The sequence below is a fragment of the Lynx canadensis genome, chromosome B2, assembly GCF_007474595.2.
Source record: "Lynx canadensis isolate LIC74 chromosome B2, mLynCan4.pri.v2, whole genome shotgun sequence".
Taxonomy (NCBI): domain Eukaryota; kingdom Metazoa; phylum Chordata; class Mammalia; order Carnivora; family Felidae; genus Lynx; species Lynx canadensis.
In genome coordinates this window covers 33,849,905-33,863,409 of record NC_044307.1, presented here as the reverse complement: position 1 = coordinate 33,863,409, position 13,505 = coordinate 33,849,905, and the positions used below count along the sequence as shown (strand labels likewise).

Genomic DNA, 13,505 nt, shown 5'->3' with positions numbered 1-13,505 from the left:
TGAGCACTGGGTGTTGTATGTAAGTGATGAATTACTGAATTCTACTTCTGAATCCAATGTTGTGCTAGAATATTAACTAACTAGAATTTAAATAAAAATTTGAAAAGGAAAAAATAAAAATAGAAATAGGAGTATCATACAATCTAGTAATTCTACTTCTGGATATTTACCTGAGGAAAATTAAAACATTAATTCAAGAAAATATCTGTACCCCTACGTTTATTTCAGCATTATTTACAATAGCCAAGATACAGAAGCAACCCAATTGTCCATCAATAGGTAAATGGATAAAGAATATGTGACATATGGGGCGCCTGGGTGGCGCAGTCGGTTAAGCGTCCGACTTCAGCCAGGTCACGATCTCGCGGTCCGTGAGTTCGAGCCCCGCGTCAGGCTCTGGGCTCATGGCTCGGAGCCTGGAGCCTGTTTCCGATTCTGTGTCTCCCTCTCTCTGCCCCTCCCCCGTTCATGCTCTGTCTCTCTCTGTCCCAAAAATAAAAATAAACGTTGAAAAAAAAAAAAAAAAAAAAAAAAATATGTGACATAAAATATATATGTATATATATACATATATATGTATATATATGCACACACAGTGAAATATTACTTAGCCATGAAAAAGAATTAAATCTTGCCATCTATGACAACATGAATGAACCTAGAAGGTATTATGCTAAGTAAAACAAGTCAAAGTAAAACAAGTCAGACAAAGAAAAATATCATGACTTCACTTACTACGTGGAATCTAAAAAACAAACAAAAGAACAAACAAAACAAACTCATAAATACAGAGAACAAACTGGTGGTAGCCAGAGAGGAGGGGTTGGAGGAGTGGGCAAACAGGTGAGGGAATTAAGAGGTACATACCTCAAGTAATAAAATAGTCACTAGGATGAAAAATACAGCATAGGGAATATAGTCAATAACATTGTAATAATATTATGGTCAAATGTATGGTCAAATGGTAACTACATTTATCATGGTGAGCACTATATAATGTACAGAACTGTCAAATCACTATGTTGTACACCTGAAACCAATATAACATTGTATATCAACTATACTTCAATTAAAAAGGAAAAAAGGAAGAGACCAGGGATGAGCAGGTACAGAGTAAAGGCCATGTGAGGAAACGGTGACAAGTCAGGAGTCTGCAAGCCAAGGAGAGAGGCCTCAGGACCTGCTGATACCTTGATAATGGACTTAAAACCTCCAGAATTGTGAGAAAATAAATTTCAACTATTTAGGCACCCAGTCTGTGGTATTATGTTATGGCAGTCATAGCAAACCAATACAAATGGATACGGAGTTCCAGTTCTGCAAGATGAAAAAGTTATAGAGATTTGTTGTAGGATGCAAATATAGTTAACAGTACTGAACTGTACACTTAAAAATGGTTAAGATGGTGTGGTGCCTGGGTGCCTCAGTCGGTTAAGCATCCGACTCTTGACTTGAGCTCAGGTCATGATCTCGTGGTTCATGAAATCGAGTCCTACATCAGGCTCTGCGCTGGCAGCATGGAGCCTACCTGCGATTCTCTCTCTCTCTCTCTCTCTCTCTCTCTCTCTCTGCCCCTCCCCTGTTCATCTTCTCTACCTCTCTCCCTCTCTCAAAATAAATAAATAAAAATGGTTAAGGAGCACCTGGATGGCTCAGTCGGTTAAGCATCCGACTGGCTCAGGTCATGATCTCACAGTTAGTGAGTTTGAGCCCCACATTAGGCTCTGTGCTGACAGCTCAGAGCCTAGAGCCTGCTTTGGATTCTGTGTCTCCCACTCTCTCTGCCTCTCCCCTGGTAACATTCTTTCTCTCTCTCTCAAAAATAAACATTAAAAAAAATTTTTTAATGGTTTAAGATAGTAAATTTTATATTATGTGTTTCTTACCACAATTTAAAAAACTGTTAAAAAGACATGAAATGCAGAGAAGGCAATTTACAATAATTATAATAAAGCAATGTAAAAGAGACAGCAGTATCTGCAGCCAATTAAGCCAACTATACTCTTTCCCCATGGGGCCCAGTGTGTAATGGCTGCAAACAGCAGCCTCCTCGGTAGTGTATGCAGCCTGTTGATTGTACGGGTTGCCCTAAGGGACATTGGAGATAGTTTTTTCTCGTGGACATTGAGGTCTGGCCTCATGCTTTCTCCAATCTAGGCTCCAGACAGGTATGCAGGGTGCCTTTGGAAAGCCCCAGGGCACAGTGGCCAGGGTCCACATTGGCCAAGTCATCATATCCGTCCGTACCACATTGCAGAACAAGGAGCATGTGACTGAAGCCCTACGTAGGGCCAAGTTCAAGTTCCCTGGCCGCCAGAAGGTCCACATTTCCAACAAGTGGGGCTTTACTAAGTTTAACGTGGACGAATTTGAAGACATGGTGGCTGAAAAGCGACCCATCCCAGATGGCTCTGGGGTCAAATACATCCCTAATCATGGCCCCTTGGACAAAGGGTGGGCTCTGCACTCATGAGAACCTCAGCACTGCCCTTCCCATTCATGCCCACCAATAAATCCTGCTTCCTGTCTAAAAATAAAGTGACAGCAGTAAAGTATGGTGACAAATGTTAACTAGACTTATTGTGATCATTTTGCAATATATACAAGTATCAAATCATTTTGTTGTACACCTAAAACTAATATAATATTATGTCAGTTATGCCTCAATAAAAAAAAAAAAAAAGAGAAGACTAAAAAAAGAGTCATCGTGAACCCACAGAGTAGAAGATATTTGTAATACATGTATGTAACCAAGGACTTATTTTTAGGATAAAGAACTTCTACAAATTAATAAGAAAAAGACAAAGAACCTAAGAGATAACTAGGAAAAATACTTGTATCAATATTTTATTAATCAAGATATTCAAAATTCCAACAAACCAACCATCAAGAAAATGCAAATTAAAATCATAATGTGATACAATTACACACCTATCAGATGGCTAAAATTAAAAGATAAAAAATACTAAGTGCTAGCAACTGGAACTCTTATGCACTGCTAGTAGGAAAAGTGGTACAAGCACTTTGGAAAACTGTCTAGCAGTATCTACTAAAGCAGAACACACACACGCACAGCCTATGACCCTGCGGCTCTACTGCTGGACATATATAAAACAGAAATGTGTCCACCAAGAGATACGTACCAGAATACTCACAGGAGTACTATGCTTTTTTCTTACATATGTTTAATTTTCATACAGAAAAATTCATTCTTTGTGGTGCCCAGCTCTAGGGTTTTCACAAATGCATACAGACCACCACAGTCATGATGGAGATAGTTCCACATGGCAACAGTACACTTAATAGCCAGAAACTACAAACAAACCAAATGTCCATTTACAACAGCACTGGACAGACTGTGGCATGTATTGGAATAATGTAAGTAATGAGGATGGATGAACTACAAATATGTGTAATGATATGGATGGCTCTCACAAACACCATGTTGAGCTGAAGAAGCTAGACACAAATGATGACATACTATACGGTTACATTTACATAACTTTAAAACTAGGGAAACTAATGTATGGTGTTACAAATCACAATGAAAGTGATCCTTGGGGTGGATATAACTACAAAGGCCACAGGAGACTTCTAGGATTCTGGAAGTTAGTAGTCTGTTTCTTGATGTGTTAACTTTGTAAAGAATCACTCAACTATTATATACACATGATTTGTGTTCTTCAATATGGTACACTTCAATATAATTTACCAAAAAACTACACTGAAACACCATGTGTCATCTATTAGATTAGGCAAAAATCCTAAAGCCTGACAATATTCTCTATTGACAAGTCTCTGGAAAAACAAGAACTAGTACACAATGCTGATGGGAACATAAAATTATATCCTTATAGAAGGTAATTCAGCAATTACTATTAAAATTATACATACATTTTCCCTTTAACCCACGAGTCCCACTTCTAGGAATCTATCCCAAAATATGCTGGCAAAAAAGGGAGAAACACCCCAAATGTCCCTCAACTGATGAATGGATAAATAAAATGTGGTATATCTATCCATACAATAAAATATTATTTGCCCACAAGAAGGAATAAAGTAGTGATAGTGCTAAAATACATCTAAACCTTGAAAATATTATGCTAAGTGAAAGAAGCCAGCTATAAGAGACTACAGAGTAAATGATTCCATTTATAGGATGATCAGAATGATGATCAGAATAGATATAGAAAGTAGATTAATGGTCACCTAGGACTAAGGCAAGGGACAATGAGGAGTGACTGCTAATAGGTAGTATGGGGTTTGTTTGGGTGATTAAAATGTTCTAAAATTGATTGTGGTTATAGTTGTACAGCCTGGTGTAAATTCTAAAAACAATTGAACTATACACTACAAATGGATGAATTCTATGGTATGTGAATTATATTTCGATAAAATGGTTTTTAAAATATGTTGGAAGGGGCACCTGGGTGACTCAGTCAGTTAAGCTTCCGGCTCTTGGTTTAGGCTCAGGTCATGATCTCATGGTTTGTGGGTTTGAGCCCTGCGTTGGGCTCCACACTGCCAGCATGGCGCTTGCCTGCAATTCTTTCTTCCTCTGTCTCTCTGCCCCTCCCCGGCTCGCTCGCTCGCTCTCTCTCTCTCTCTCTCTCTCAAAATAAATAAATAAATAAATAAATAAATAAATAAATAAATAAATAAATAAATAATAGAGTTAAAATATGCTGGAAAAATACTAAGTGACTCATGAACAAGGTCATTTATTGCTGCACTATTTGTAACAGCAAGAAAACTAGAAATAATTCAAATATCTATCAATAGAGAACAGGCTATAGAAACTATGGTGCCTCCTGAAAATATTTTGAGTATTCTGTAGATTCAAAAATGAATGGGGGAGGCGGGGGGTGCCTGGCTGGCTCAGATGGCAGAACATGCAACTCTTGATCTCGGGTCATGAATTCAAGCCCCACACTGGACATAAAGCCTACTTAAAAAAAAAAAAAAAGGAATAAGGAACGTTGCTCTATATACTTCTATAGACTGATCTCCAGGATATGTTTTTAAAAGAAAAAACAATGTGGAAAGTGTTTATGGTATGCAGTATTTTATGTAAGAAAGGGGACAACACAAACATACATACGTATAACATATCTTGTTTTATGGTTTTAACTTTGGAACTTTATTTTTTTTTTTAATTTTTTTTTTTTTCAACGTTTATTTATTTTTGGGACAGAGAGAGACAGAGCATGAACGGGGGAGGGGCAGAGAGAGAGGGAGACACAGAATCGGAAACAGGCTCCAGGCTCCGAGCCATCAGCCCAGAGCCTGACGCGGGGCTCGAACTCACGGACCGCGAGATCGTGACCTGGCTGAAGTCGGACGCTTAACCGACTGTGCCACCCAGGCGCCCCTAACTTTGGAACTTTAACTTTTTATTTTATATAATTAAAAAATAAATTTAAAAACAATTTAAAAATTTTAAACAAACTCATATAAAATTCCTGGAAGACAGCATAAGAGAAAACCTCGATGACCTTAGGTACAGCAATGACTTTATTTATTTTTTGGAAGAGTTCAAGTGGGGAAGGAGAAGAGAGAGGGGGACAGGGGATCCAAAGTGGGCTCTGTGCTGACAGGTTGACAGCAGCAAGCCCGATGTGGGGCTCAAACTCACAAACTGTGAGATCAATGACCTGAGCCGAAGTCAGATGCTCAACCAACTGAACCACTCAGGTGCCCCAAAAAGGTTGTTTTTTAAATGTTTATTTATTTGTTTTTGGGAGAGAGCGAGAAAGTGGGGGAGGGGCAGAGAGAGGGGGAGAAAAAAAGGGGATGGGGAGAGTCTCTGCTATCAGCGCAGAGTCCAACGGGGGGCTTGAACTCACTAACCGTGAGATCATGACTTGAGCCAAAACCAAGAGTCAGACACTCAACCAACTGAGCTATCCAGGCACCCCAAAAGCTTTTGTTTTTTAGTAAAAGTTGATATGGAACAGTTAATATATTGGAAATAATGGGGCCATTAGCAACTAACCTCTGTCCTGAAGCAAGGGCAATGGGAGACTGTCCATTGGGGGGCCGAGGCTCCTCACATGTCTTCATCTCCACCTCTACCTTATCCAGACACTGAAATAAAAGCCACGAAGAGCTAAGCATCTGCAAAAAAAACCCACACAGCACACGCTGCGGATTACCCATCTCTATACTCTAATGCCTAGTTGAGTGCTGTGCCCACAGTGGGCACACATTAAATGTCTGTCGAATGAATGAACAAACTGAAATGCAAAGACAGGCCTCATCTTCCCTCTTCCATGTCCATTAGCAGCAGAACTCCATGACAAGTATGGGATTAGCTCATAGCAGAAAACTAAAACATAAATCCAAGTTAGAGAGATTACTATTCCTGAAGATTCCACTCTTTGAGTAAAGGCATGCATGGATCAGGGCTTTCACTGATGAAGGGCTTTCAGTTGATAATCACCCGATAGTCAACATCAACTACATTTCTCATTTTTCCTCTGTCAGGATTCCAAAGGAAATGTAAAAGTAGAACCTGGGTAGCAAATTTGTTATAAAAAACAAAAAGCAAAACAAACAACTCAGGACTCCTGGGTCTTGTGTTTCAATGCTAACATTATACCTCATAACAATACCAGAATAAGCCCAGACAGTAGTCACTCTGTCTGAGAGAGAAGCTGACAAGCCAGAAAGAGCAATCATCACTCCCAAAAAGGAAACCTATCAGAACTCCTCCCCATCTTCTCTCAGATCTTTTAAAACCTGACCCCAGCCATCCCCATGTGATTACTTGCAATCAAGAAAAGCCATTACCAAGCATATGGGATGTGTCTTCAACTTTGTCCACTGGATCTGAAAGAAGAAAGCAAAGACTCAGGGCTGTGGGAGCTGTCCCTCAATAAAGCATGCCTGTTGGCCAAGGACAGCAACAGCACTCTGACCCCCATTCTCACCCGGATGGAGGCCCTGTTGCAGTAGACCCGAGTGATGGCTAACCAGGTGGGCAGCTCCAGCACATTCTGTAGAACCTCTTCATCTAGCTCCAGGTTCGTCAGCTGACCCTCCCCTTTCAGAGTGCTCAAATTGATTTTGTCTGGGGAAAGATTCTTGGTGAACCTGAAAAGAGTAAAAATAAGAACCTATTATTTCTATGGAAATCCACTAAATGGGCGTTATAGCCAATAACGTTTTTTAGTTTGGAGAAAAGAGAAAGTTACAGAACAAATGTTGACTAATGACCACACTGTCTCTGTGCCAAGTAAGATGTTAGGTGAGACCTATCATTCTACTCATGATTGTATCCACCTTTTTACTCAAGTGATTCTGGAGAAATGGCTATAGCAGTGGCAATATAGACTTTTGATATTTCTGAATCCCCACATAAAAACAGAGCAACTAGATAGCAACACCAGAAGCCCACGGATAACACTTATAACAAAACTAGAAGACAAAGCAGCCTCATAAACCCCCACATAAAGCAAGAGGGAAAAAGCATCAATAGCCACAAGACATATGTGCTGTAAGCAGCTGTGAAAATCAACATGAAAGCAATAAGGCATCTGACAAACCAAAGAACAGAAGAACTACAAGATAACCAAGTTTTAAATGAAAAGCAACGTGGGCCAATTTGATCATAGCAGTTGAAACTAGTGGGGTGTAGTCAACTGCAAGGGGTCCCCAGTGAGGTCTAAAGGACCTGGAGCAGGCTAGCCCTATAAACTCAGGAAACTAATCAAGGTTCCTTCTTAGGACACAGCACCCATGTTGAAAAGAAACTGTTGGGAGAGGAATCCAAACTGAGCAAGATAGGGAAAACAAATGAAGAAAAGAGATTGTACAAACAAAAGTGGGGGGGGGCCTAGGTGGAGAGTAGACAGACCAGAATATCTCAGAAAGCAAATTATATTTCTAACACTACTTGAAACAGACGAGGGAGCTCTATGAAGTTAGAATGTGAGACGGGGGCACCTGGGTGGCTCAGTCGGTTAAGCGTCCAACTCTTGATTTTGGCTCAGGTTGTGGTTGGTGGGATCATGCTGCAGGTCAGGCTTTGTGGTGACAGCACAAAGCCTGCTTGGGATTCTCTCTCTCTGCCCCTCCTTCCCCACCCCCCCCTCTCAAAAATAAACTTCTTTTTAAAAAATGGTAAATTAAAAAAAAAAAATGTGAAATGGTAATAGGCTAATTGTTGGCTTGTTAAGTATAGTCAAATGAAACCCCAGACCCTTACACATCCCTTTACTCATGTGACAAAAGAACAACCCCCTCACCTATAGTCCTGCCAAAGTAAATGAACCTAAATCTCATCATGCTACTAGGTCCAGTTGCGAATTTGCAGGAAATACAGAGGACAGAGAAAAAACGCTGAACTGCACCATAAGCGTGCAATCAGCAAAATACAGACCATAGGAAACTCTACAGGTCAAGTGGCCTGGACATAATACACACAGGCCAGTCTTCTCATTATTCCATGCTCACTGTCTCCAGTCTGCTCACGTGTTCTTGCCACCCCTTTCCTGGAGCATCATTATCACAGTCTGCCATGCCAGGCCCAATGCAAGACTTCTCACTGAGGCTTTCCTTCCCCAACTGCTGCAACTCACATTAAACTTTTTTTTTCTACATCTCTAGAATCTGTTACACACATTTAAGTCATAATCATGGAGGGTCTTAGGATGTTCTCTAATTCTCCCATATGTAACCACCCCTGTGTAATTAGATGTGAAGCCTTGTGAGGTCAGAGGCTTAGTCTTAGCCATCTCTCCTAATCAAAATGGTTACCTGACATACGCACATACCTCTCAGCTAACTATCCTGCTGCCTAACTACTCCCAGTTCCCTTCTCATCTTTTTGGTTAGATCAATTTAAGGGCAGCTCCTCACAGCATATCCCTCTCTCCTGTATGACAAACTGTCTAGATGAATCTCATCCCTGTAATTCTCACTGTTGCTGCCTCTCAGAGTCACTATTTTCCACCTCAATAATAAATTGTATCTTGCCCTCCATCCATAACTACACTTGGCCCTTATACATATTAGATGCTAATAACTGACTTCAGAGTTACACATTATTTACCAACTTTTATTTGTTCACATACATCCTTTCCTTTTACTAAGGTGTATTGTAGTGTTTTTGGTTTTCCTTGGACTATAACATCATGATGTGCATGAGTTTTATCTTCACAATTTTTTTTCCTACAGTGCCTAAAATGGTACTATATAAAAAGACTCTTTAACAATTTTTAAATGATAGTTAAAAAATTTTTAGAAGTTTATAAACATGCAAAAAAAAAGTACTATATGATAATTAGAGATTCATAGGAATCAATGGCATGACAACAAATTCAAGGAAACTGCTTACCTGTGGGACAGGGGAGGGGTCAACAGGAAGCTGCAACTATATAAATACTTATTTCTCACATTCTGTATAAATACGTATTTCTCACATTGGGAGGTGACTGTATGGGAGGTGAACGTATGGCTATATTACTCTTTATATATTTTTGTATGGCAAATATTTCATAGTAATTCTTTCTAAGATTTCTATCAATTACCTATTGTATGTACTTACTGTTTGAAGCGCTACTCCTCCATGGGTCTCTCACACTCCTACATGTCTTGCTGAGTATACCAAAAACACATGATCCTGACCACTCCTTACCCGGGCCACTTCTCAGGATTGGGTTTGCAAAGATCAGCTTTGAGGGATGAAGTAATGTGCCCCACCCTAGGACAAAGAGCAGGCTTGCTTACCACTTACTTCAGTGTTCCATTCCTATAAAATATGTGCAAGCATCCATCTGGGTCCGTTTGTGTCACTCCCATGGGACATGAGGGGATAAGGGGGGACTAATGCAAACATTTGCTTATGCTGCTTGCAGGGCTGTGAGTAATAAAGTCCTCTATCTCTGATCTAGGAGTCTCATGTATTCTGTCAGCATCCATAAACTACAACAAGCTAATTATTAGCTTTTAAATAGGGTAAAATAAAATTCTATACCCTTACACATACTTTTACTGATTTTAATTCACAAAAAATGTTTAGTCAACATTTACTAAATTGGGTATGAACCAATGTTAAGTCTCTGAACCCAAAAGACAAGCTTTCTACAATGGCTCCTATCATCTGAAAACTAACTTGCTACAGAGGGAAAGAGAATTTCTCTTTTCCTTCAAGGAATGGCTACCTATAAGGAAATAGGACTGGGGTGTGAAAGAAAAAAAAGAACATCTTAAACACTTCCACTACATAAAACAAGAATAACAACAACTGAAACTAAAGGAAGATATACAGTGCATGCCCCTTAGGGACTTGGAGGAAACACAGCCCTGTGGGAAGGAAAGAACACAGAAACAGAACTTAACATTATTTGTAACCACTAGGTACAGGCAGGCTTTCTTTTTCAAGTCCTTTATATTTAAATAAGATACTACAATTATTTTTTCCTAGCAACACTTCCTCTACTCTTAAGTATTCAGGAAAGCCACATCAGCTCAGAAATTGGAGTAACCCTTCAGAACTATTAGTCTTAAAGATAAGAATTTTTGAAGATAAAAAAAATTAGTTTTAAAGACTGTAACTGTACGTGTCCTCTTTTCCCCAGATTGTGGTAAGACCCCACCTCTCTGCCCCAACTGAGAATCATAGTAGGTGTGAGACACTGTCAGAGATGGGAGTCAGGACTCCTTCAATATGCAGGAGAGAACAGGCTGAGAGTCACTAAGATAAGCTATTTCCCTTATGATAAAAATCTCTCTAAAAACAGGAAGAATATACTTTGAATAAAATGAAACCACAGTGAACAATGAGTTACACACATCTAACGTTGACATTCTCAAAGTGGTTACACTGAACAGGCAACCTGTACCTAATTTCTACATTGTGTTCTATGCAAAATCTAACTCCATTTACAGCTCCATATAAAAAAATACATGTCATTTTTCCAGTCGTGAATAAAAAAGTATGAGACTTGTGTTACATTTCACCCTAACTTTGCCAGGATTTAGGGCAATTGTGTCTCAAACTATGGTCCTGTGATCACATGGGTAGAATCACCATGGTGTATGTTTATTTTAACATGTAGATTATTGGGCCACACTCCAGATATGCTGATTCACAATGGGGAAGAGAGTAAGGAATCAGCATTTTACAAACTCAGGGTGATTCTTCTGTTCTCTAAAGTTTGAGAATGGTTTAATTTGAATGGTTTAATCAGTTAAAGTGATTGAAGGCAGGGAAAATGAGAGGTTCAAGATAGAAAAGAGATGCATAAATCCATTCTTCCAGAACAGAGAAGTTTTTAAATTCTATTCTTATCATGGCTTGGTGTTTAAGAGCACAGGCTTTAGGGTTAGACTTGGGCTCAAAATCTGGCTCTCTCACTAATGCTGTGACTTTAGGCAAACTGTTCAACCAACTTCACAGAACTGGTGGAATTAACAGAGCTAACTAACATACACTAAATATCCGGCATTTGTTAAGTGCTCAATAAAAAGTAATCAGTATTATTTGTGGATTCCACTGCTGCCTTTAGAAAAGGATTACATTATTATCTTAAAAAATAGATTCAGGAGGCCTGGATTATAATCCTAGGGTTCAAGCTGTCTTCAAGAGACAACCCCTCAGGTCTCTTTCTAGCTCAATGTATCCTCCTCCATTCCCAGTATGCCTATTTCTATCCTTTCCACCCAGGCGTCTACAAATTGAAATCTGAACAAGGTTAAAACTGAATTAATGTTCCTCAGAAAGCCTTTCCAGAGTCCCCACTCTGGCTCCAAGAATAGATTTTCATCCTTTGTCCCTCCAGTACTACTGGGTCACAAGAGAACTGAGGACATGGAACAAAGTTATCAATTAATCTAGTCAAAATCAAGCTTGTAAAGGCAAGACCAACCAATTGAAAACAACAGGTGTATAGGTGGTAATCAGCAGAGTTCTATGAACTTTGTAGCCATGTCATCTGGCAAATGACAGCACTGACTTCTTCAGGGAAGTTCTATAGAGAACCCTGTGCTCATTGTATCCTGATAGTAACCAGGTGGACTTATCTTGGAAATGACTACAAGTGTATGAACATCAGGCAGCCAGGACTAGAGACTAATCTCAGTGAGGACTGGTCATCAGACTCTTGGCATACTGCCCTCGTCAACAGCACCAACACAGAGGAAAAACGGGAAAAGCACAAAACCCAGAAGAACCTGTCTTCCTAGATGAGGCCTCAGAGGAAAAGTGATCACTCATATTTCCAGGTAGGGTACAGAAGAATAAGCAAGTGAGAGGATAAACTTCCTTTTATTATATAATTTTGGTTATCAGAGTAGAGAATCAATCTACAGAGATTACATGCAGGTCTGCTGGACCACCAATGGCTGTTCTCCCCTAAGAGTAATAATAAATTTGTCAATTTACTTTTATGATTCCACAAAAAGTGGGTATCACCTTATTAGCTTCTCAAAAAAGGCAGTAAGAATTCCTCAAGTGATTTTGACTGCATTTTACAGTAATAACAAAGAATAGGTAAAATGGTAATCCACGAGGCCGGTTGTGGAGAAGGATTGCGGAGGTTTGCTCAAACAAGGAAACCAGATCTGAATCTGATCTGAAACCACTTTATTCAGTATCTGTGTTCCTAACTGAGGATGATATCTCTGATTCCAGGGTTGCTGAAAAGGCTAATGGAAGCCTGCTATTCCACTTTAAGTATGTGGGGAAACATTTTCTGGCCATCTGTTACTGTTACAGAGCATAGAAGCTAAGATGAAATCAAGTTGGAAAAGATCTTGATCAGGTTTCATTTCTGCCAGAGGATTGCAATCTGCCAAAGAGACAACAGAGAAAAATTCTCAGATATCTTCGTGAAAATGTACCACAATGTTAGAAGTGAGAATTCTTAGATTTTTAGATTCACAGAATTTCAGAGTAGAAGGCATCTTAAATAATCATTCAGACCAAATCTATAATTTGCAAATGGCCAGAAAGTTAAACGACTTGCCCAAGAGTCATAGCTAGCCAGTGGTTAACCTGGGACTAAGTAAATGGCAGAAATGAGACTTAACTCAGCATTCGTTCAACTCTCCCACTACCCTGTAATTCAGTACTTTTATTGCTGATAATACAGTCAATAAGTTGCAATAATCAGTCTGCTTGAGGTCCCAAAGAAATCGAAACCCCACAAAAGCAAATATGCCTGCAAATATGCTTTGCTTCCTTCACTATTTTTTTCCACTAAGGTGATCACAGCCCAGGCCTTGGTTTCTAAGCTTCCTAAGCAAATCCATACCAAAGTATTTTCACTGCTCAGCCACACCACAGGCATGACTTTCAGCAAAAATATAATACATCAAGCTGTGGACCCCTAAATCATCTAAACAAAATATCTCAATCATTGAAGTAGCTAACATTAGTCCACTCTGGACCATGTGATAGAATATACCATTCAATCTTAGAGGTTTGTCCTAATAGGTTTTACTCCCAAAACTGCTACATGAACGGATATATGCTTTCCTTAGAAGAAAATTCTCTCTCC

At 39.4% G+C, this 13,505-nt stretch overlaps 1 protein-coding gene and 1 non-coding gene across 3 annotated transcripts in view; one reads left to right on the top strand and one right to left on the bottom strand.

Annotated features, from left to right (window-relative positions):
* The window catches only part of UHRF1BP1 (UHRF1 binding protein 1), a 72,172-nt gene that overhangs the window by 36,702 nt on the left and 21,965 nt on the right, over nucleotides 1–13,505 (bottom strand). For both annotated transcript variants that reach the window (XM_030315301.1, XM_030315302.1), the window contains exons 2-4: nucleotides 6,933–7,095; nucleotides 6,793–6,831; nucleotides 5,996–6,087 (exon numbers count right to left, since the gene is read on the bottom strand). In XM_030315301.1, coding sequence (XP_030171161.1) covers nucleotides 5,996–6,087; nucleotides 6,793–6,831; nucleotides 6,933–7,095 — 294 coding nt within the window. The remainder of the gene's footprint in view (nucleotides 1–5,995; nucleotides 6,088–6,792; nucleotides 6,832–6,932; nucleotides 7,096–13,505) is intronic.
* On the top strand, nucleotides 1,978–2,110 carry LOC115515141. The gene has a single exon (XR_003969193.1). It is a non-coding gene; the product is annotated as a small nucleolar RNA SNORA70 (small nucleolar RNA).